The 25,107-nt window shown below is 42.2% G+C and overlaps 1 protein-coding gene across 4 annotated transcripts; it reads right to left on the bottom strand.

Moving 5' to 3' along the window:
- Window positions 1–15,561: 15,561 nt before the first annotated feature.
- PTTG1 (PTTG1 regulator of sister chromatid separation, securin) lies at window positions 15,562–25,099 on the bottom strand. Of its 4 annotated transcripts, none has more exons than XM_054488373.1 (8): window positions 25,021–25,099; window positions 24,303–24,342; window positions 22,412–22,618; window positions 21,906–22,007; window positions 21,416–21,600; window positions 19,995–20,088; window positions 16,434–16,592; window positions 15,562–15,704 (listed from the first exon to the last, which is right to left on the bottom strand). In XM_054488373.1, the coding sequence occupies exons 4-8, from the start codon at window positions 21,994–21,996 to the stop codon at window positions 15,625–15,627; spliced, it is 609 nt and encodes a 202-aa protein (XP_054344348.1). In that variant the 5' UTR covers window positions 21,997–22,007; window positions 22,412–22,618; window positions 24,303–24,342; window positions 25,021–25,099; the 3' UTR covers window positions 15,562–15,624. The 4 variants fall into 4 exon arrangements, with proteins under 4 accessions (XP_054344348.1, XP_054344347.1, XP_054344349.1 ...); XM_054488372.1 differs by having other exon boundaries at window positions 24,303–24,337; window positions 24,677–25,089; XM_054488374.2 differs by lacking the exons at window positions 24,303–24,342; window positions 25,021–25,099 and having other exon boundaries at window positions 22,381–22,488.
- Window positions 25,100–25,107: the final 8 nt, after the last annotated feature.

The raw sequence follows: 25,107 nt of genomic DNA, 5'->3' as shown, positions 1-25,107 counted from the left end.
TTCCAGGCTTTCTGTTGCTAACAAGCTCCAGGTGTTCTCACTTCAAGGCTGTTGCATTTGCTGTTCCCTCTTTCCTCAGCTCCCATCCTTCAGACTTCAGTTCCCAATCGCCAACTCAGAGGCATCTTCCCTGAACCCGATGTCAAAAGTAGCCCACCCCCAGAGCCAAACCTTTTCACTTCTCTTCTTATTTCCTTCAGAGCACTATAACCATCAGAAATAATCTTGTTTGTGTATTTTATTTCCATTGAAATAAAAGCCCTGGGAGGGCAGGAATCTTGTCTGTCTGTTCACAGATGAGTCTCCAGCATCGACAATATTACCAGGCACAGAGAAGGCCTTCAGTATATATTTTTGGAAAGGACAAATAAATAATGGAGAAAGAGAGCCAAGAGAGTGAAAGAGAGAAAAGGAAAGGAATGTGCTTTGAATTAAAAGAAATCTGAATGAGATAACTAAAGTCTACTGAGAGATTTCTACATGCTAAGCACCATGTTCCAACCCATTCATGGGACAGTCAGAATCTCGAGTAAGACACTTAATTTCTTAGGCCTCAGACTATGCATCTGTAAAATGAAGGCCTAACATTCTAGGAATATATGAGCCTCTACCTGCAGCCTCAGAGAGATATGAAGAGGGATATTCAGGCTATCTAAAGGGACCTTAGCAGAGAGTGGAGGAGAAAACAGGATCAAACAGCAGACACCCAAGCTGAGTGACCAGAATGAAGGTGTGAAGGGGGCTGGAAGCCATCCCTGTAGTGAATGCCTGCCTCGCTTTTCTAGGAGGTGTCCTTTGAGCCATGGGAGGAAGCCTTTCCAAAGACCACCTGATCCCATCTGCTGGACTGAGGGAATGAAGTGTCATAATGCAGAGAGAAAGAAGTGAAGAAGGAGCACAGAGAAGCAGAGGTGAGAGCTGGGAAAAGAGTTCTTTGACTTTCAAGTACTCAGCTCCAGGCCCTCCCAAAGGCCTGGCTTCCCTCCTGTTCTTGGTTTCAAGAAACACCCAATAGCCTGAAAGAGTCTTTTATACTAAAGCTAGTTCGAGCTGGTTTCTGTTCCTGCTGACTATTCGTTGACTTTGGAGGGCTGCCTTCAGTTGTTGGAGGAATTCCCCCACTTAAGAGTCTTGGTGGGAAGCAGAGAGCACTTCCCACCCTAGAAGTTGAAAGTGTCAGGGATGGTTGAGCACATGACCCAGGTTCAACCAATTAGATATGCATATGCCATGAACCCATTGTAATAGTGGCGGCAATAGCAGCAGCATCCTGTGTCACCTGTGCTGGCTGTGTAAGCTAGGGTTTTCAGTGGCAGTGGCATCCATACCAGGTTGGCGCTGTGTCATCACCCAGACTACTACCCTGGCCGATGCCTGACCTTCCTTGTTACCTCCCTTTATCTGGTGCCTCTTCTATCATTTTCCTGGCATTTCTCTGAACCACTTGAGATGCTCTCAGTTGATTCCTTTTCTGCTTAAATCAGCCGGGACTGGTTTCTGTTGTCTGCAACTAAGAACTCCAGTGGCAACTAAGAAACTCCAGTTTCTTTCCATAAAAGAGTCCCAACTAGTTCAAGGAGCTCAGCCTTGCCTGAGACTTCTTTGAGTGTGTTTTCTAGCCTATCGACCCCTCTTCCCAACCACTGGTTCACAGAGAGAACCAGATGCAGGTCAAGCCTTTAGATGGAGAATCTCCTGCTGGACCTTACATTTGGTGCCCACATATATATTGCAAAAGCTGCTGGTGGCCCGGGCCCACCTATGTGTTAATTAGGAAAAAGCCTGATTAAGCAGCGGGGGATGCCCTGTGCAGGGAATACCTGCACTTGCATACACAATGGCCTTGGTAGCACATTTTTTCCAAGGCCCTGTTGGGCTGAGTTGGTATTTTAGGGAGAATATACTAAACACAAGTTTACAAATCAACAGAATCTACATTTGGTTTGGGTTGAGTAGGGAAGCCAAATTGGAAGCCATGGGTTTCACAGAGGCTTATAAGCTGAATGAGGCATAGAAACACTGTTTGTACTCTGGAATCTATGGATGGGTTTGGGGGATGGGGAGTCTTTTAAAACCCTGGAATTATATATAAAATGTAATGGGGACCTATGCTTTTCTGAAGAGAGGGTCTGTAACTCTCATTAGCTCTTCAAAAGGCTTTGTGATCTATCAACCACACACACACACACACACTCACTCACAACCACTGGTATGGTACTCTTTCATTTTACAGATACGGAAAGAAAGAACCAGAGGTGTTCAGTATCTTTCCCAAGGTCACAGAGCTGATAAGTGGTCATGTCAGGATAAAAATCTAGGTCCACAGCTCAAATACGAAAACTCTCCATGCTTTAGGTAGCATTCATATTATCATCCCAATGAAATATCTTCATCAGGAGAATTCTATCCAGTCAGGAATGTCCCAGAACTGGCACCAAAGACCTCACAGGAAGGAGTTTCCCAGCATGAGCAATGCAGCTTTTCTAAACATCAGGATTCCACTGCCCCAGCCACCTCACCCAGCCCTGGCCAGGTTAGAACAGGCCTGCAGTGGTGGTGGAGCCGATCAACGGCCACCAGGGGTAAACCCTACCCCTCTACTGTTCCCCCCACACTTCCCTGTCCCCACAACTTGTAAGCACCTGCACATACGGACCAAGCAGAGACTCAGGAAGCCTGTGGGCTGGAAAGCCACAAGTTGCTCAACTAGCACTTTAAAACAAAAAAAAAGTTTAATATTTTGTGAAGTCCCACACAAATAACACTGGTCTCTCACACCACACCCAAGGCCACATGGGAGTAGGCAGCCTTGTACATTCACATTCACCTTTCTCAAACAAGGCTTCCCTTTCTTGGGTGCTTATGATATTCATTTCATCTCATCAGTTTAAAATATTGGGGGCAGGGCCACCAAATAACTTCCCCAGTGGCTTACTTCCAGGAAATTTGTTTCATTTTTGAAAAACCTTAGGAATTACCATAATAACAGCTAAGTTATGGTCCAGATACTATGGTAAGCAATTACCATGCATATAATAATTTGATCTTCAAAATAAGAATAAATAGCATTATTGTTCCTAATTTATAGACAAGGGAGCTGAAGCCAAAGAGATTCAGTGATCTGCTGAAAGTTACAAAACTAGTAGAAGGCAGAGCAACGATTTAAATCCAGGTCTCTTGGACTCCAGGGTCTAAGCTGCTGGCTCTTCCTAGAGGTTGAATTGCCTCTCAGGAGACGGGGGTGTCAGCTGAGATTGTGGAGAATCTGCAGCTTTCCCTGGCCCCTTCAAAGGCTCTAGGCACACAAAAAAGAGGATGTCCTGCTAAGTACTGTATCTGCTTCCAATAAGAATCAGTACTTCAGAGAGTCTTAGACCATTAGATTCCACAGAATTACAGCAATTATCTCCTCCAACCTCTTCATTTTATAGATGAGGACAGCAAGGCTCAGGGAGGGCAAGCAACCAGTGCAGAACACACAGCTAGCAAGCAGTCCCTTGACTCCAGCCCAGGAAGCCATCCACCATGCCACTGTCTCCCCAGGGGGAGACACTGTGTCCACTGGTATATAGGAGATGATTTTAGTGGTACACAGATAAAACTTTAAATAGTGTTGATCTTAAAAGTGGATCTGCCATTCGATCCAGCAATCCCACTACTGGGTATTCACCCAAAGGAAAAGAAGTCATTACATGAAAATGACACATGCACACTGATGTTTATAGCATCACAATTCACAATTACAAAAATATGGAGCCAACCTAAATGCCCACCAACCAACGAGTGGATAAAGAAAACGTGGTATATATACCCCATGGAATGCTACTCAGCCACAAAAAGGAATGAAATCATGGCATTCGCGGCAACCCGGATGGAGTTGGAAACTATTATTCTAAGTGAAGTAACTCAGGAATGGAAAACCAAATATCATATGTTCTCACTTTTAAGTGGGAGCTAAGCTGTGAGGATGCAAAGGCATAAGAATGATATAATGGAGTTTAGGGACTCCGGGGAAAAGGGTGAGAGGGGTGAGGGATAAAAGACGGGACATTGGGTACAGTGTACACTGCTCCGGTGATGGGCGCACCGAAATCTCAGAAATCACCACTAAAGAGCTTATCCATGTAACCAAATACCACCTGTTCCCCAAAAACTATTGAAATTAAAAAATAAAAATAAAATAATGTAGGTCGACATCATGAGAAAACTATTCCCTTTTCACTTCTCTTTTAGTCTCTCTGATTACTTTAAGGATAATCTCAATTCAGTGCTAATATATCTTTAACAGCTTTCCTTAAATATTTCTTTAAGAAACTCTTTTAAGAGAGAAAATGGATCCTTCGTGGGAAACCGCATCAGTATCAGCAAGAACTTAGTACCATTGCTTTTTTTCTTTTTGTCTTGGTTACCCTCCCATTATGTCAAATGATGCAAGTTTTCCATTGACACATTAAAGTTTCCGTATAAATATATGTATTCATGTTAAAGAAAAATTGAGTTGATTTAAAGAAAAATATTAAACGAATACTGCTCACTGGCTATAATATAAAAAATTTTTAAAGCAGTATCAATGAAAATAAACATGTTACTTCCTAATCACTTTGTAAGCAAATCACTCACTCAGTAAGGAAACTAAAATTTTAAAGCACCTGACTGTACTCACGGTGGGTAGATGTGACTAGAAATCTATCACATTAACATGAGGGTCAGCTCCACGCTCTGTGACTTCTTCGCGTCACTCTCCACCACAACCCCCTGCACCACTCCGGGGACCTCAGGGGGAGTCAAACGGGGAAACAGCCAAAGTTTCCCCGTTAAAGGGGAAACAGCCAAAGCCACCACGGAGGGGGACTGACTGTGCGAGCAGATCGCAGCACGGAAAGTGGTATGCCGCCCCCTGGTGGGCAGTTTGGAAATTAGCCTGGCACCTTCGTCCTCTGGTGTAGATAGACAAACCTAATACTTGTAAGACATACTTTCCTAAAAGGAGAAGGTTTCCTTTGCATTGTATGTAAGCGGACATGTAAGCATAAGCACACATTGCCTGTGGATATCACTTCAGGATAGTACAGGAGGTGTTACGAAATGTTTCATACAGAAAGGGGCTTTTATGTCTGATAAGGCTGAGAACTACTGTCCTAGAGCAGCAAGACCCGCCGCTCCCTGCTTGACTTAACAGCCAGGGGAGGCCAGCTTCTATGGAGACCGCTTCGTGGTACCAAGTGTGCCTTCTAGCTGGATGTTGCAAAAGTTACTTAACCAATCAGAGCCCAAGTTTCCAACCGTCAATAATGAATGCTCACGCATACCCACACCCCATGGCTTTTCTCTGAGAGTCCAAAGCACGATGCATGCGAGGCACTTAGCACTGATCTGGCAGCAAGTACTTATCAATGTCAGGTGGCGGTGGTAACAGCGCTCTCCCTTCCACCAACCTCTCCACCCCAGTTTTATTAAAAGAGGTCTGATTTAAAAGAAAAAACAAGAAAAAAGGAAAAAGCAAAAAACAATCAGGATTTTCGGACAAAATTTACCACGTCCATCAAGCTGAGGAAATCCTAAAGACATCAAATCTCAACGTACCACCCATCTCAGCTGAAAGATCATTTCCAAATTGGAGGAAGCTGCGACTGACTGACTGAGAAGGCAGGAGGTGCCCTCTAGTGGCATCGTTACATTAGCTCGGGAGGAAAGGTAATGCAGTTCATTTTCAAAGGGAAGGACAAAACCAATTGTTAAACTGAGGCAGGAGGCAGTGATGCTTCAAAGATGCAAGTGGGAATTTACTGTCTACTCTGTGGGCCATCGAAGATGCCTTTAGGATCTGACCTTAGCCAACAGCAAGTGGCATGCTGAAGGTCAGATCAGCTAGTCAAGGGTGGAGCTGGGAATTGAACCCAAAGGTGCTAACTACAAATCCAGAAATCTCACCCTTGACAGCAAACCTCTTGCTAGTAGGAGCTGTGGCTTGTGTCATTTTACATCCTTCAAAGCAGGAACCACAGAGTTTTGTATACATAGATACGGTATTCAATAAATTACTTGATGAAATGATATTTATGAAATGATCGTTTGTGAAATAATGAATAATGCATTATTTCATTTGTTGCTCACAATAACTGTGAGATAGCCTAGTTTACTGATAAGGAAATTAAGTCTCTGGTCAAGTAACTTGCCTAAGATCACAAAGCCAGGATTCAAACCAAGCATACTAACTCCAGAGCCTAGGTGCTTTTCCACTAGACATGCAGTTCTCAAACTGTTTGGTCTCAGGCTTCCTTTACAGTCTAGGTTTTGTTGTTGTTGTTTGTGGAGATGGGGTTTTACAATGCTCAAGCAATCCTCCCACTTCAGCCTCCCAAAGCACTGGGATTATAGACGCAAGCCACCTCGCCCGCCTGACTTCCTTTACACTCTTAAAAAAAGTATTAAGGATGAAAAAGAGTTTTTGTTTATACGGATCATACCTATCAATATTTACAGTTTTAGAAATTAAAGCTGAGGAATTTAAAATATATTTACTTAAACATTACCATAATAAAGCAATTAATTATAACATAATTAACATATTTTTATAAAAAGTAACTATTTTCGTAAACCAAAAAACACCCACATTTAGAAAATTAACATGACATTGTTTTACATTTCTGAAAATCTCTACTATCTGGCTTAAGACAGCTGATTTCTCATATCTGCTTCTTCATTTGCTCTGCTATAATACCATACTTGGAATAGCTTCTGGAAAACTCCACTGTACACTTGTGAAAGAATGGAAATTTAAAAGGCAAATAACATCCTGGCACTATTATTAAAATATATTTGATGTCATGTACCCCTAAAAGGTCTTGGGGACCCCTGGTATGTCTAGGCACCCTTTGAGAAGCACTGATGTACAATATGCTGTCCATACGGCAAGTGAACAAAGGGCTCTGCCCTCCTGAGAGTCACATCTCCAGGGAGTTCATTCCACCTGTAATGTTCTTAGTGACTTCATAAACTCATTTCAACCTCTTTATTTTTTACATTCTTGCTCTTTTCCTGGAAATTGCATGTCCTTGAAGGCAACTCTTTCTTCCTCTGTGTTCCAGATGCAGCCAGCCATCAGGGCTATGATGAGTCCCAAAACAGAATCCTTCAAGCAATAAAGAGGATCTCTGCTTTAATCCTAGATACCTCTATATAAAGACCAAGGAGCATAAACTATTTGTATTAGTCTGTTCTCACACTGCTATGAAGAAATACCCAAGACTGGGTAATGCATAAAGGAAAGATGTTTAATTGACTCACAGTTCTGCAGGGCTGGGGAGACCTCAGGAAATTTACAATCATGAAGGAAGGGGAAACAAACACATCCTTTTTCACATGGTGGCAGCAATGAGAAGTGCAGAGCGAAGGTGGGGAAAAGCCCCTTATAAAACCATCAGATCTTGTAAGAACTCACTATCATGAGAACAGCATGGAGGTAACCACCCCCATGATTCAATTATCTCCCACCGGGCCCCTCCTGCCATACGTGGGGATTATGGGAACTACAATTCAACATGAGATTCTGGTAGGGACACAGCCAAACCACATCACTATTCATTCCTATTATTCCATTTCTAGGGAAAAGAACTTCTTAAAACATCTCACTCAATTTCACCTAGACTAAGAAGCCCAGTGTCAAGAAGTGATACTACTCCCAATTGTGTTTTATTAAAATACGTAAATGAGTCATGAATAGCAGTATCCTAAAAGACATCATACTTCACATTTGGTGGGGCTCCCCTGGCTGCCATCCCTCCCTGGTCACCAACCCTCATGTGGCCTTCCCATCAGCATCAGTGAAGAGGGGACCCCTGTTCCACCCCATTCCCCACTATGACAGCAGGGGGATGGGATAGTGTCCTCTTGGATCCTCGCTGTTGCCTCCAGACCACACTCCCTCCCTCTACCCTCAAACTCCAGCTTGGAATCTTATATCATCAAACAGGCCCATCCATTGCTTATCTCATTGCAAACACCTGTGTCATTCCCTTCTCCCCCCCACCTTAAAGATTTTGTCCATAGCTCACTGCCATTCTCTTAGTACTGCTCCTTTGTTCTGTCTATGCCTTCCAAGATGCTGTCCTCTGAATTCCTTGGCAAGTCTCCAATGATCTTGTCTTCCATCTACCTCAAACCACCCAGTCCCATGGTCATCTCCTAGACATTGTCACTACGAAAAACTTCAAACACTCCATAACTGATTATCTGATCTTCAAGCACCCCACTCTCCATCTTCCCAGCTCAACATTACTCTGCCTCCTTCTTTTGGTCTTTCAGGGACATACACTTAAAATCCAAACTCATTTTCACAGCCCCTAAGATCCTCCATGATACAACCTCTGCCTACTTCTCTGGCCCTGTCTCCTAACCCTCTCCCTATCACTCACTACCCTCCAGCCCTGCTGACCTTTTCGCAATTCCTCAAACATACTAAATCCATTCCTATGTCAGTGCCTTTGCAAATGTTCTCTCGCTTCCTTGATAGATACAGCCCTGGATGTCCTCTGGGTATCTCTCTCACTTCCTTCAAATCTTTGTCCAAAAGTACCTTCTCAATGAGGCCCTCCAAAACTTCTCTATTTAACATTGCAATTCCTCCACCTACCCATTCACCCACAGGACATACCCCCTTCCCACTTTATTTTTTTCCACTACACCTATCACCTTCTAGCATACCATGTAATTGACTATTTTGTAGATAGTCTGTTTCTTCTGGCTACAATATAAGTTTTATGAGGAGGGCAGAGATTTTTGTCTGTTTGTTCAGTGCAGTATCCTTGGTTCCTAGAAGAGTGCCTGGCTCATAGTGGCCATTCAATTGATTTATTTTTTCTTTTTGCATGAGGAAAATTAGATTATACAGATCTGAAACAATACAAAGGATCACTAAATTTCACTTCTACATGAAATTTTAAATATATCAATGTTTTAGAATTTATCAAGAATCATCTAATTTCACTTTTATCAGGTTTTAAATTAATGTTTATACTTTTGCCATATAACTTTGCTTCTGTAACAGAAACACTTGATATCTGTTATAAATTGTGTCCCTCCCCACCACCTCAAAATTCGTATGTTGAAGTCCTCACCCCAGCACCTCAGAATGTGACTGTATTTGGAGATGGGGCCAGTAAAGAGTTAATCAAGTTAAGACGGGTCATTTGGGTGGGCCCTAATCCAATCTAACTGATGTCCTTAGGAGAAGTGGAGATTAGGACACAGGCAACACAGAGCAAAGACCGTGAGAGGACACAGTGAGAAGCCAGGGACATGACTACAATAGAAAAAGAGAGCCCTCAGAAGGAACCAACCCTGCCACACCTCGGTCATGGACTTCCAGCCTCCAGAACCATAAGAAAATAAATGTCCATTGTTTCAGCTCCCTCAGTCTATGGTATTCTGCTATGGCAGCCCTAGCACACAAATATAACATCCATGTCAGGATTAGTCTTAAATTACATTAATTTATGGTAATTATACAAGGTCTTCAGGAACACAACCCTCCCATAAAACTCAACAGCCCTGTGTCTGAGTACCCAGTAGGCACCAAGCACCGTGGAGTTTTGTGTCTGCTGCTTTCTTAGTCCCCCCTTCTTTCTCTGTTTCTTTTTCAAGGTATGAATCCATGCCTGCCTTTCCCTCTCTCCCCTTTGGCATCTCACATACCACCCTCTGCCTCTAACTACAAGACTGAAATACAATGTGTTGTACGGCTCTAGTCACATGCCCAGTTTTCAAACTAGTAAGACAGAACATCATACTCAACTAACTTTTCCTCTTTCCAGTAAGATGAAGATGCTTCTTAGTCATGTGACCTGCCCCTGACTTATACCTCTGGGCTAGTGTCCCTGTAGTGCTGTCCTTTGTGGTGTCCCTCCCTGCAAGACTGCACGAAGCCAGGAGCCAGCCTGGCTTGGGCTCTGAGCAGCATACCAAAGGCAGGCAGCTCTCACCTCTGCAGCAGGGCTGCAAAGCGGAGGTGAGCACTGGTGCATGCCATTGCCATGGAAACCCACTCCCACTCCTCGGGCAGCAGAGGAAGGTGGGGCCTGCGGTCTGTTCCACTATGTGATCTGAAAAGAGAAATGGCTCATCAGTCCCAGGCTCCTCTTGTAGGAAAAAGAGGCCTCTTCAGAAGGGAGTGTAGGCACAAATCCTCCCAGGAGCCTGTGCACACAGAGCCAAAGGGAGCCTCTTTGCACTCATTCTTCCTGCCATGATTCAGTTCCGCAAACTGATCATTCGTCTACTCCAGGCAAGACACTGGACTTGGAGACTGCAAGGATAAACAAGACCCTCGTCCAAGTTCACTCTGGCTGGAAAGGAGAGACAGATCTGCTGTTTGATTGTTCCTATTGCTTGAAAACATGCAGCTAAGGTCCCCAAAAGCCGCTGAGTATAGAATATTCTAAAGTTAGCTCTGGGCTTGCCAAGAGATGCCAGTCCTAGAAGCATCAACCATCAGGAGCAGAAAGAGGCCTGATAGATGAGGTGGTCCGCTTTGGGGATGCCTGCAGAGAAAAGCTGTGTCCATGGTGGGGGAGGTGTTCCTCTCCTTCCTGCAGTCATGAGAAGCTTTAAATGAACACATAAAGATAGGAATCCTCAGGAAGGGGAGAATGGCCTCTCACCCCCAGATACACACCTGCTGAGTTGCAGGAGAAATAGGTAAGCCTATGCTGGTGCCACCAACAGAACCAAGACTGGTGAGAGAGAGGGCTCTTGAGAGAGCATTCTGGGAGTATTTATTGTCCTTTTCAGTCTTCTCACTGCACTATGGGGAGAAGGAGAGGATCATCAGCATGTGGAGACTCACTGCAACTTAAAGATTGGCACCTGCTCCTGGTCCAGAGCTTTCTCACAGTGGGACACCTGCTGGAGTACCCAGGCCTGCAGGGAAACCTTCACTCCATCCTGGTTCTGCAGCCCTCAAAGGGGATGGAAAAGACCCCAGTGGTTAATAATGGAAGGGCAGAGGCCTTGGACAGCCCCTGGACCAAGGAATAGAAGGGCCCACGGGGGAAAGGTGTGGGAAGAGAGGCAGGCTGCCATCTCAGGAGGGACAGGGTCTTCAGCCGTGGAGGAGAGGGTGCTTCTCTACACAAGGACCTCCCCATGAGCAGAGGCCACCAGCATCGTGCAAAGCGCAACAGCCAGAACAAAGCCAGCACACTCCCCATAACCAAAAAAGTGGCCTGTCACACGAGCAGACTCTCTTCTCCCTCCAGCTGTCCTCCCAGGCTTGGGGCTGGACTAAGCCCCTGTGAGGGTCATAACACTGGAAGGCGAGAGGGGACATGTGTGGCGAGCAGAGCATACACATGGGCTTTTGCCGAGCCCTCACCTGTACTGGGGGAGAGGGAGAAGAGCCTGAAATAGGTTTGAACCTCAAGTTTTAAAATAAGCAAAGTTTAATTTTAATCAAAAGTAACTGGAAAGCTATGAAATCTGTCTGAATGCTGCTCAGCATCACCCACCACCCAGAAAGGAGACTAGGTCAACAAAACACGGCTGGTGGCAATTAAAAAAGAAAGAAACTCAGTTTATGTTTCCCCCACAGAGCTGGAGCTTCTCAATAAACAGGTTACACCTGGGCTTGGCAGAGCACAGACAAACAGGTGACCAGGAACTGTCTAGGGTGGGAGAAGCTGACCTCCTAGACTTGTGCCTGCCCGCACCACTCTCGCTCTGGAAACCTTGAAGTCAGGCTCCCTCGCCCTGATACTGTGTGATGCTAACAGTGGGTACAGTGCAGTCACTGGGTCTCTAGGAACCTGGATCCCCAGGGACTGATGACATCTTTACTCATTTCAGCAAGTCCCTGAGTACCTGCCACATGCCGGGCAGAGAATATACCAGTACACAGGACACACCTCATCCAGCTCCCAGTATAGTGGAGGAGAGGACCAGACACAGCTGAGCATGGTAAGTGCAAGGAAAAAGCCAAGATCAGGGGCTAATTGAGCAAATTGGGGGACACATAGCCTGATCTTCGGGTATCAGAAAAGGCTTCTGGTAAGAAAAGCATCTCATTGGAGTACTAGAGATGGACAGGTGTGAGCCAGGTGAATTAGGAGGGGAAATTACACCCCCAAGGAGCCACCACAAGGCCGTGTGAGCCACACAGAGCAACTCAGAATTCATCCTGGTGGCAGAGGGACATCATTTCAAAGTAGATGAAGTGGGGAATGAGTGCTGATAACCATGGGTTTATTTTTGGTGGTGATGAAAGTGTTCTGAAATTAGATAGTGGTGATAGTTGCATATACTCTATGAACTAAAAGCTACTGAATTGTACATTAAATGAGTTTTCTTATGTGAATGTTACCTCAAAAAAAAAAAAAAAAAAAAAGGCCAGGCGTGGTGGCTCATGCCTGTAATCCAAGCACTTTGGGAGGCTGAGGCCGGCAGATCACGAGGTCAGGAGATCGAGACCATCCTGGCGAACACAGTGAAAATCCCTCTCTACTAAAAATACCAAAAAAAAAAATTAGCTGGGCATGGTGGTGGTCGCCTGTAGTCCCAGCTACTCGGGAGGCTGAGGCAGGAGAATGGCGTGAACCCGGGAGGCAGAGCTTGCAGTGAGCCAAGATTGCGCCACTGCACTCCAGCCTGGGCAACAGAGCAAGACTCTGTCTCAAAAAAGAAAAAAAATAAAAGGAATACCTGGAAGGAACTTTCAATTCCAACCAAGATGGAGTAACAGGGACCAGATTTACTCTCCTGCCTGAAACTAAAAAACAAGACAAAATATATGAAACAAGGGCTTCCCAAAGAGTGAACATCAGGCGACAGAGAACAGCGGATGCCTGAGGAATGTGAAATAAGTGAGGTGAGGCCAATGACTGTCCTCACTGGCTACTTTTGAGTTTCCAGGCCTCAGAGTAGGGAAGAAAGGGAGGCAGGCAGAGCCCAGTGAATTTCCTGAGTTGAAGAGAGAGCAGAGAGTCAGGCCAAGGCAGGCCAAGTTTGCAGAGCAGAGCACTGGAGAGGAGAGAGCTGCACAGAGAGAACCCTGGAAATTTGCAGAGGGTCTCCCTGTAATATTCAGAAGAGCACTGATCCATACATGCATATGAGAAAACTAGCTGAAAAGATCAGAGGGAGGAATTCCTGAAGCCCACACAGGGCTGGGAATAGCGTCTGCTCCCACCAGCTAGACAGGAAAACCTCATAATTCAGGGGGCAGCAGAGTCCTAAGCGTCTCACACTTCAATAGTAGGGGGAAATTAGCCCTGGGCTAAATGCTGCTCTGGTGATGCCTAACCTTAAAGGCAAGTCTCAAATGAATCAAATTGCTTCTAGGTACCTTACCCATACTCCAGAACAAAGGTTAAGAGTATTAATAGAAATGTAAAAACACCCAGCATGAAAAAAGGTAAAATCCATGGCTGGCATGCAAAGAAGTAGAAAAATACAACTTGTAATAAGAAAGAAGAAATGGTAGCAAGATAATGGCTTTCCTGACTGTTAGCTCCTACTCTAAGAAGGTACAGTATCCTGAGAGGCAGGCTCAGAGGTGGTGTAGAGAAATGCAGAAGGTTTAGAGTTGTGAAGGTATGAATAAAGTCTGTCTTATTTCAAAAAGTGTCAGAACTTAACAAAATAGCAACAACCCCCACAAGATGCAAATTATCTGTATTAATGGAGGAGCATCTGCTTAAAGTTCTCAGTCTCAACACACATTATGCACATTGCAATCTGATCAACAGCAGATGAAAAGATCAGATCCCTCTATATTCAGTTCTGACCCAGAGGACAGCAATTAATTGGTAAGGGACTGACTAGTCCCCTTGCTCCCAGCCCTTGGTTCCCTCTACCACAAAAGACAATTTTCCAAAGCTTCAGTTTATGTTGCAGAGTATGAAAGCCATTCAGAACTACACTTTGCTTTTTTTGTTGTTTTTGTTTTTGAGACAGCGTCTCACTCTACCACCCAGGCTACTCTACCACCCACTTTACCACCCAGTGGCATGATTATAGCCACTCAAGTTGTAAACTTGAACTCCTGGGCTCAAGCGATCCTCCTGCCTCAACCTCCTGAAACTAGGACTACAGGCATGTGCCACCACACCCGGCTAATTATTTTTAATTTTTTAGAGACAAGGGTCTCACTACATGGCCCAGGTTGAACCCGAGCTCCTGGGATCAAGCAGTTCTCCTGCCTCAAACTCAAGTGCTGGGATTACCGGTGTGAGCCACTGTGTCCAAGCTATGCTTTGGTTTTTTTAGCAGCCCTATTTTACCTGAGGATGCTAAACCTAATACTCTCCCCTAAAGCCAAGTGCCCTAGTAGTCTTATGGTATCATCTTCTCCTAGAAGTCTGCCTTTCCACTAATTCCAGAAAGTCACACTGATTCAGTTGCATTTAGAAGGTAAAAAGTTTTAAAGTCAGGATAAGCGGTTGTAGGTGTTCTTAGTATTTCATGCCTAATATCCTTCAGCTTCCTCCGATAACAATGGCAAAGGGTTCACATTCTAATGTGACCATAGAAGCTACTGATATATCAAGGGAAAGACTTCTTATATAACTTAGCATCAAGCAAGGGTCAAATTCCGGTTACTACATGGCCCAAGCGAGTCAAGTGAGTTAAGTAGGCTAGGTCTGAGAAGAGACACGAAAAGTAAAAGGATCACTTCAGTTCTCACTGAGGCCATTTAAGGCAGGGTCTGTGGGATAGAAAGCCTACACTCCACCTAAAAGGCAGCAGCCAGCAATCCACCTCCAGCCCCAGCAAGTGTTGGAAACAGGGTCTACTATGGACACATCTCTTTTCAAGAGAATCTCCAAAGCCAGATTGGTGAAACACTGGAATTTTAAATATTGGAAATGATTAAGGTTTTTAAAATATCCACCCCCTCCCTCAAAAAGAAAACCTATGAGCAACCATTTGCCCTCTCTATTTTGATTCCAGCCTCAGAACTGAGATCAAAATACCAGCTCTATCATTTTCTAGCTCTTCACATCTTTGACAAATCAATGAACTTCTGAGCTTCACTGTCTTATCTGGAAAAGTGTCAAACATTAAACATAATGCTTCTCAAATACTCATGTCCAACACAAGGTAAACAACTAAATACAGTTTCCTATAGGTGGAGTGTAGACCTTAGTATCAGTAAATCATCTCCAGTGATCTTTAAGGAACTTAATTGAAGATCCCAAGGAGGCTGAATTCTCAGATTTAGAGCCTTTCAATACTGAGTATTAAAGTCATTAGAAACTAAGTAGAACCAGCAATAAAGAATGCCTAGCAATAGATACTTAATGAGTTCGAAGTAGCTCTTCTAATTAAGAGATCTAATAATTGTCACTAGTTAATGGCCACAAAAAGTCAATAAAGTACACATTGAGGGGTATACTTTTCAGGAAAAACAGTGGCAGCTTCTAAAATAACATGTTAAACCAAAAAGATTTAAGTTTTTAGAAATCAGACAAATCTCTATTGTCACATTATAGACTCTTTGTTAAACACTTCAGCTAGTTTTCACGTTGTTTTAAGTAACCTCCATGGAAAAGCAACCACAATACTAGGAAGAATCTGTTAAAGAATGCTTTATTAATACAAATACACACAAACTCTGAAGCACTAAGAAATTTAAATATCTATGTCACAGCAAACAGGTGGCAATTCAACATCCAGGGTCGACAGAATGCTTGAAGGAGACTGCAACAGATCTAGAAAACAGGAATCTCTTATTAAAATTTCTGCAAATCCTTGAGTCATTGTCCATATCAACATAGACATTAGCTGTCAATCAAAAACTCATGTTTTTCCCTTTGTCAAATCAATCACCTCCATCCCCTCCTGACACATTTTTTGGAATGTGTCTGTGGCCCCAGAATTGACTTTCATTAGGAAGTAAGTCTTAGAAGTATCTGAATCTCTATTGTTCTTAGAGACCAAAGTAAGAGTTAACAGTCTCACTAATGTAACTTATTAGGACAAATTATCCCACATCAGAACAAACAGAAAACATAATGTTGGCTTTGACTACCAGTTCAAATGAAGACCTCAAACCTTCTGCAGTAAGAAGTTATTGTCAGTCTATGCTACAGCACAGGTGTTTTGATCTTATATTAGCTTTGGATATAATACGGAATCATCATTCCAAGCAAGTTTATTATATATGCTTCAACTTATAGCCTAAGAAGATGTAAGTGAGAATTAATCTTTTGGCTGTAGTAAGACTATCCAGTTTCCAGAATAACAATTTTACTGGGGCATTTGGGACTAAAAAGCAATATTAATCGAGAATAGTTTTTTTTCTGAAAACTAATCCTTGTCATTTGAAGGACAGAAATTACTCACAGGCTCACCTCCCGCACAACTCTGTTCCCATGGTAATGGAAGTGTTACGAAACAAATTGTTTGCAGCCCTTCTAGAAGGGCACTTGCTCACTTACTGGATTCCCATGGTGGAGAGGGCATCTTCACAGGTGAAGGGGGGCCCAGCTGAAACAGCTTTTCAAGCTCTCTCTCCTCGTCAAGGATCATGAGAGGCACTCCACTCAAGGGGAGGTGCGCAATCTGGTGCTCTTCAGGCAGGTCAAAACTCTCAAAGTCTGTTACCGAGAGAAAGCGTTTTTGTCAGGGCAGCAGTTCTCAGTGTGGGCTGTAGACCCCTTGTGGTCTGAGACCCTTTCAGGGGGTCCATGAGGTCAAAACTATTTTCATGACAATATTCACACCTTTTCCCACTGGGTTGACATTTGCAATGATGGTACCAAGGCAGTGGTGGTTAAAGCTGCTGGTGCCTCAACATAAATCAAGGCAGTGACAGTAAACCATATTAGCAGTCTCTCTGTTCTGCATCTTTCTTCACTTGTAGTTTAAAAATGCCAGTTTCACTTACTGTCACTTCACCATATGCAGTAGAAAGTATTAATTTTATTAGCTCTCCATCCTTGAGAAGATGTCTTTTTAATGTTCTCTGTGATAAAATGAGAAGTATGCCATAAAGCGCTTCCACTGTACACCAAAATATGATTATCTCAAAGCAAAAGGATTTGTGCAATTATCTGAGTTGCAAGCTAAAACTAGAGAACTTTTTCCTGGAATATTGTTTTTACTTGAATTAACAACTGCAAGAAATCCCAGTCACTCAGACCTGGGTGCTTGTCACACTTTTTCTCAAAGGAATGAAAGAAGTCTATCACCTCAAGGAAAACTGACAGCCTTTGTTGCCAATGGCAGAATATAAAACGTTAAAATTTTGTCAAAAATTAAAAAATGAATTTTTTTTTTTTTTTTTTGAGACAGAGTCTCACTCTTTCACCCAGGCTGCAGTGCAGAGGCACGATCTCCGTTCACTGCAACCTCTGCCTCCTGGGTTCAAGCGATTCTCCTGCCTCAGTCTCCCAAGTAGCTGGGATTACAGGTGCGCCCACCACACCTGGATAATTTTTGTATTTTTAGTACAGACGGGGTTTCACCATGTTGGCCAGGCTGGTCTTGAACTCGTGACCTCAGGTGATCCGCCCGCCTTGCCTCCCAAAGTGCTGGGATTACAGGCGTGAACCACTGCATCTGGCCAAAAAAAGGAATTTTGGAAAACTTATCTGCAGTCATTAGCTTGACAGATGCGTTAGACTTTTCTGATGAGATCAGTTGTGATATTAATGTGCTTTTGATATTGTATAATAAAGCATCTCAACATGTGGGTATCTACATATCTCAGTGAATCAGTATTTCTGAATGATCAATGCAAGATAAGATGCAAGAATATAAGATACATTCCAAGTGCAAAATAGACCAATGGATTTTACTGTCAAGATACAAAATGCTCATTGATACGGTTTCAGATTCCACATTGCAATTTTATATTCAGAAACAGCCACTTGTGGGTTTCAGTGTAGTGGCAAAAAAAACTATCCACACTTGTCTGAAAAGACTATTAAAAACGTATCTGTGTGAGGCCAGGTTTTCTTCGTATATTTTAACAGATGTAAGAGTGAATATAGAATTTGACAAGAATCCAGTTGTCTTGTATTAAGCCAAATAAAGCAAATCTTCAAAAATATAAACCATGCCATTCTTCTCCAAACTTTTCCAAAACAAAAAATATTTTATGTTAAAAAAAATTTACATTAATATAATGTGATTACTTAGTGAATAAATATCTTAAGTTTCTCAGTTTTAATTTCTAATACAGAAAAGAGCAGATCAGACAAGCAAAAGTGGTCTTCAATAATTTCTGAGTGTAAAAGGGTCTTTAAAACAAAACAAAAAAAAAATTGAGAACCATTGTGTTAGGTAACATTCTTAAAATCCAAGTACCTTACTTCTTAGCAATTATTTTTAAAAAGTGATTTTTCTGTACAGTAACAAAAGTAGGATTTAATACTGAATTTTCTTCAAGGAGCTGTTTTCTCAAAAGATTAGAAAATCATGGTTTTCCTTATCTTTGTCCGTAGGTGGGAAAGTTCTCTAAAGCCTAAGTACTCAAGAATTAGTCTGCTCTTTTTCAAGCCTGTAAAACCCAGATGTCAAAAAGGAACTGAATGATATGTGACTATTTAACTTAAAACCACTGAATTGTAAAGGAAACCATAAACAGACAGGAGACTCCAGAGGAAAGAAGTCTGCAATATAAGGGGAGCTAATTTTATCTACAAAGAGCTCTTTAATCAAAGAAAAACACAAACAGGAAGTTAATAAAAAAAGAAAAATTGTAAGTGGCCAATAATCAAATATGTTCACCATACACACAACAAATTTAAAACAATGAAATATTTCTTTTCTGATAAAGATTAGAGTTTTAAAACATTGACAGTGAACATGGAGGAAGCAAACATCTTCATCCACTGTAGATGGATTTAACAATTTACACTATTTTGAAGGGCCACTTAGCAATATCTCTTTCCTGTAACACAGGATATTGTGGTCTTCATTCTTCATCAATATGCATAAATCTACCTCATTTTCCTCAATGGCTGAATGGTAATTATTAGCACGGATGCACCACATTTTATAATTTTAAAACTTAATCACACAAGCCCTTGAACTCAGCAATCCTTCTCAGAGTTTCCCTCCGGATGTACTCACAAACTTACAACAAGATCATTTCAAGAATACTAATCGTAGAAATGTTTGTAGTTTCTAAAAGCCAGAACAATCTGAATGCAAATTAGTAAAATAACTACATGACCTTTTTGGCTAAATAAAAGGGTAAAAGATCCAGCTCAGAAATCTGTAAGGCCCTCCCCTGATCTGATCCCACACCTCACCTGTATCCTCTTTTACTCTGCCTGTATTTTTCCTAGAACCACTTCAGTCTCTTTTCCTACCTCACGATCTTTGCACCACTTTGACCTACAATGCTGTTTTTTCTGGCTCACTCACAGTGAGATGACTTGTCTAGCATCTGACTTTCCCTTCAAATTATGGGCTCCCATAGGCAGGGCCCATCTTGTTAAACAGTGTGTCCAGCACCTAATGATGCCTGACACACAGTAGCTTCTCCTCAAATGGTTGAGTAAATTAAAGCTTGAAAAGCTGTTTCCAAAACAGAAAATACTTCAGATACATGTAGCAGGTTGAAGAAATTTGAAAAACACGTCTTCACTGTCTTATGTAGATTTTTCAAACCAAAGAAATAATCCTACCAAAGTACTCTCAGGCATTGCTCAACTTGACATAAAGCTCACTTTCTAAAAGCCTTGTGAGAAAGACTGTCCACAATGGGACTTATTCAATGTTCATGAATACATCTTACCTCCTCTAGGTGATAAGCTTTTACAGACAGGAACAATGTCTTCTACATCTTTGTTCCTATTCCCCTCCTGACCTAAGATGATACCTTGCAAATAACTCCATCAACAAGTACATTTGTCCAAAGCAACCCAGATTCAGACAGTCTCATCATAGTTTTTGGTCATATATTATATTCATAACAAATTACAGCTGAGCTGAATACTAAGCAACTAAAGGCCAAAAGCACTTTTCGCAATTGCAAAAGATACTACCTAGAGGATTGAAGGGAAAGAATTTTTCTATTTCTGGATAGGCATCATCTGAGGCAGGAACAGAGCTTTTTGCTTTAACAGTCTTCTCAGTCATCTAGAACAGCCAAAGAAAATATGGGTTAGTGAGAGTGGAAGTCTTATTAGCTGATTAGTTTTTAAATTTGTCAATTTCATGCTGCCTTTTAAGAAGCCATAATCCTTAGTTTTCATAATTGCACCTAAATATACTTCAAATAATGATTCAAATGTAATTCGAGTAGCATGACTCAAAAGTTAAAATCTGAAATTTAAGTACCAGCACCTGTCAGCATAAGTTATCAAGAATGCAGTTAATTCAGAGCTAATCAATGCAATTATTCAACCTAACAGAGGAGAAAATGGGCATGAATCACCCATGATAGTAGCTAATCATCAAAGCCATTTTTGGCTTATGGGAGTGTGATTTTTTCCACAAGTGTTACCTTAAATTATTTGCTTGGTTAATATTAAAAACAAGTTTGTGTTCCTCAAATACACACACTGAGTAAGAGGCAGCAAGACACTGTCAAGGACTTTAGAATAAACACCATGGGCAATCTCCCAGTCTGGAGCTGACAGGTCTACTACAGTCTACTACAGAAGGGTGCTACAATGGAAGCCGGCATGTTCCTGATTTATCTCACCTCACATATGCATGCCTAGAATTCCCTATGGGGTTCTCACACTTCGGTTCTGTGTCTCATTGTTTTTGCCATATCTTTGGAATTCCTGTATTTAATATTTTTCTTTAAGTTAATTCACTTTTTAAAGAAGACATCCTTGTCCTAAGTTGCACTATATGTAATTCACTATTTGTTTCCTAATGCAAATTAAACAAAACAGTTATTCAAATAAAGTGTTAATCCCCAGGCTAATGTCATCTTTCACAGCAAAGTCCTCTCATCTGGGATACATAGACCTGTAGCTTGTGACTCACACTCACACAAAGATCAACATGCTAGCAAATTGTCACCTAACAAGCTGCTGCCTGCCCTGGAAGGCTAGGAGGAGAATGGCAGCACCTGTGCTATTAAAGCAGCAACAGAACCTCTTGAGGCACCCTCTCTCTCAGTATGTATCTGTAAGTGGATACCACCAACCAGTTTCTCTTAAGGCACCCTCTCTCTCAGTATGTATCTGTAAGTAGATACCACCAACCAGTTTCAAGACACTAGTTAAGGACAGGTGAGGCAAAAATATGCATTAGCTGCATCTGAGATTTCCAATCTCAAGGTACCAAGAAGTCCACAAGGACAATCTGAGTCTCCTCCACTACTCTGCTTGCTAACCTCTATTTCCCTTCTACTCAGAGGGAAGAAAGCTAGGTAGGATGATGCCAATAGTCATTTTAAGAGTCAAAAGTGCTTCAGTGTTTAAACAGTGTCTTTATAGCCAACACTTACCTTTTTGGCAGAAAAGCTCGGCTGTTTTTGTTTGATGGGTCCCTTGGTCTTTACAGACTTTTCTGTAGCTCTGTTGACAGTTCCCAAAGCCTTTCTGGTAGCTTTAGGTAAGGCTGGTGGGGCATCGAACGTTTTGCCAAAACATGGTGTTGAAACTTGAGATCTCCCATCTAACGCTTTGATTGCTGAAGAAAAAGTCTTACCATAAGAATATTCCAGCAGCAAAATACCTGTACAACTTGAATACTGTGTATATAAACTTGACCTCTCACCCCCAAACCCATCCCCCACTTTTGGTAGTGGCATGGCTATGATAGGCCTAATAGCAGAGATTCAGCAACTTCCTTAAATCATCTCATCAAGATATTGAAAATGAAAAAGGACCAATAACAAACGACTCCAATTGCTCAAAAAGTACACTAAATGTCTCGTCCAGCTCCAGGCCACGTCCACAATACCAGTGTATCCGACTGCAGCCTTGTATACTTACAAGGTCCAGACCCCAGCTTCAGCCCATCCTTAGCAGCCACACGGGTGCCTGGTTCTCCATTTTCCTTATCAACATAGATCAGAGTAGCCATTCTGGATTATTCTAAGAATGAGAAATACATATTAGATATTGGGGAAAGGTGGGAGAAGCAAAAGTATAGCAACATACCAAACTTTCTATCCTAGGAGTGTCCACACAAAAACAAGAGCTAAACAGAGGAACAGTCACGGGCGTGAGCCAATAAGTACTTAATCCAGCTCTCAAATCTTCCAGCCTGAGTCAGAGGCTCTAAGGTCCCGAGAAGCGCGCGGTTTGGGGCTGGCACTCATCAGACAATTGCCGTGGGTCCAGTTCGCAGTCCGAGACCACGCTCAAACGGGCTCGGAGCCATCTACGCCCCGGACAGGCCCCCAACCCCAGTCCCAGCTTCAGCCCCAGCCGCAGCCCGCCTCCTTCCCCGCCCGAGCCGGCTCACCTAACCACCCGCGACCCTCGCATTCACTCACGCAGCTCTTAACAGCCACATTCATCTGAGGCCGCGGTGAACCGACGCGGCGCACTCCTGGTTTAAACCACAACTCGCGGCCCAATTGGCTCTTCTGCCCAGGAGGCGGGGCCGTGGGCGTGGTCACCAAGTAGAACCAATGGAAAGGACCTAAGCAGCCAGGGCTCCGCCCCAAAAGCTCTTTCTTGCAAACTTTGTGGCACGTTTTCTGGGAAGGAAAAACTAGGATCGTGTAATATTAAAAAATAAATTGAGAGGCTTTTTTTTTTTGCTCTCCATATTATTAAGCTGCATGGACTGAGGTACTGACTCAATAACAATGTTTTATTGCTTTAAGATATTTTTATTTAAATGACCCTGTAAAAAGGATGGAAAATAAATAGAAATATTGTAGAAACGGGGGAAACAACCAATGTTGGGTCTAAAGAATACTAGCGGAGAATAATTTAAAATTAAGAGGAAATGTAAGTACAGATAGATCAAACAGCAGCGTTTGAGTCATTCTCTTATGCTTATGATTTAGAACGAACTGATCATTCCCTAATCTTAGGACTATCCTCAATACTTCAGGCTAAGATGCTGTTTCTGTTATACCATCACGAATCTGTCTTAGGAAAAAAATTATGATTCTAATGAATACATAATTTAGTCTTCCCTTAAAATTCTATCCTTTGATAGTGATTTATTTTAAATCTCTAACACCTCAATAATATATTAACCAAAGTTGCCTGGAAGGGCTTGGCCAGGGAGCAAGAGAATATCAGAGAGATAATAAAGATATAAAAAAGGAATTCCAATTTCCCAGATATGAAAAGAAATTTTGCTTGAAAAAGTTGACGACCTTTTCATGTTTCTATAGTAAAATGGAATACATTGCACAACTACAAGTTGAAGATATAAATTCAAAAGATAAGGCTGACCTGTGTCATTCAAATTCCGCTCCCCACAGGTCACCATATATACATTTTAACCTGCATATCAGCTGAGAGAGAGGAGTTGATTCCATATTACTCTTTCACAAAAGGCTTAACACTATACCTGACATAGACATGGTTCTCAATATATGCCAGTTCATCATCTCTTTTTCCCTGGCATTTCAGGACCAATATTGATTGAATGATTCATTCATTCACAAATATTTATTGAATATCTATTAAATGCTGGACATTATACTAGGTTATAAGAAAAGAGCCTAACTTAAGGTGAAGAAAAGAGGAAAGAGAAAAATATGCATGCCTTTATTGTCCCTTCACTGTTCTTTTTCCTTTATCCCCATCCCTTATTTCCTCCTGTATCTCCTAAATTTTACATCATATTATATTATCAGCACTCAAAGTGTTAATTTTTGAGACTAAATCTGTACACCACCTATAGCTTCCAAGTGGGGATTCTCTATCTACAAAGGTTTTGAAGTGCAAGGTTTATCTCCTTAGGATGTCTTCTTTTTTTCACCAACAGAAAGCATTGTTTCTCCCAAGGTCATGCAGCAGCTGTAAACCATAACCACCCTCTCTTTGAATAACCACTGTTTTCTTACTAATGATGCCCTCAGACCAGCTTTGCTATTCCTATTACTGGAAATACTCAATTGCTAAACCACCCTCACTCATAACAGCACTTAGTCCCTAATCAGTTTCCCCCAATCCTGCTTTACAAACAGCAACCCATCCAGAACCAATCCCGGCTTTCCTAGACCTTCCTCAGAACCCTCCAGAGGGACCTCAAGTCTTAGAAAAGATTCAACTCTCTTGTCCTGCGCTTTCTGATTCCTCTTCGAGATGCGCTCTCCTGGTGGTTTTGGCTAATTAGGCCTTAACACTCCTAAGCAAATTTCAGGAATATTTTTAAGTGGGAAAAAAACAAAGCCTGAGTGATTCATAGACTCTACTCACTTTCACGCTAGTCTCTGACACTGTTTCTTCATCTACTGCCCTGTAAAAGCAAAATTAATATTTATGTTCCCAAACTCCAGGTATTGCAAATTCTTAATACGAAAAAAATAGATTCTATTATATTGGGCTATTTTATTGAGGCAGGAATGGTAGCTATTTTAACTTTACATTCAAAAAGGATACACGTTATTGGGGGGGAGGGGGAGAAAAACCAGAATAGAAAGCACAAAGAAAAAAAAAATCACAAGAAATTCTACCACGAAAATTAATTTTCCAGTGTTTTATTTCACATGTATATTTTTAAAGAAGGGATGGGATAGCATAGATACTGTTTCTCCAGAATGGAAATTGTCGTATTTTTTTCTAATGATAACCTGCCTTATGTTCTCACAGCACCTGGTATTCTTTTCATAGCAACTTTTTACAACTGCTAAATCTGAATAGTTGTTTCGGTGTCTTTCGCACTCTGATGTAAATCTGAGGGAAGACACTGTTCACCAAATCCCCAGCATGTTACACAGCCTGGCTACTAATAAGCGCCAAGTTTAACTGCTTTTTTTTAAGCTGATACGTCACCAACTTCCCCATTCATTTCATAGTCCCCTGGTGAGGCTTAAGCTCTTGTCTTGTCTTTTTTTTTTTTTTTTTTTAAACTTCCTAAAATTCTCCGATTCTAAAAGAAAGCTCCTAAGTAGAAGCCAAAAAGAAGCTGCCCAACTTGAATCTCCCCACAAGCCGGGTGAACAGCGCGATACGCCCAGTTAGAGTTCTCGCGATTCCCACGGCGCAAGAGCACTGGAGGCCC

Source organism: Pongo pygmaeus, chromosome 4, assembly GCF_028885625.2.
Source record: "Pongo pygmaeus isolate AG05252 chromosome 4, NHGRI_mPonPyg2-v2.0_pri, whole genome shotgun sequence".
NCBI lineage: Eukaryota > Metazoa > Chordata > Mammalia > Primates > Hominidae > Pongo > Pongo pygmaeus.
The sequence above is the reverse complement of the archived record's forward strand: the minus strand, read 5'-3'. Positions and strand labels throughout refer to the sequence as shown.

Excerpts from the sequence above, each read along its gene's own strand:
- PTTG1 (XM_054488373.1), bottom strand. The coding sequence starts at position 21,996 with ATGGCTACTCTGATCTATGTTGATAAGGAAAATGGAGAACCAGGCACC. Across the intron at positions 21,601-21,905 it reads GAAGCTGGGGTCTGGACCTT|CAATCAAAGCGTTAGATGGG; the intron begins GTAAGTATACAA and ends CTTTTTCTTCAG. Across the intron at positions 15,705-16,433 it reads CTCTCCACCATGGGAATCCA|ATCTGTTGCAGTCTCCTTCA; the intron begins GTAAGTGAGCAA and ends CCTGTTTTCTAG.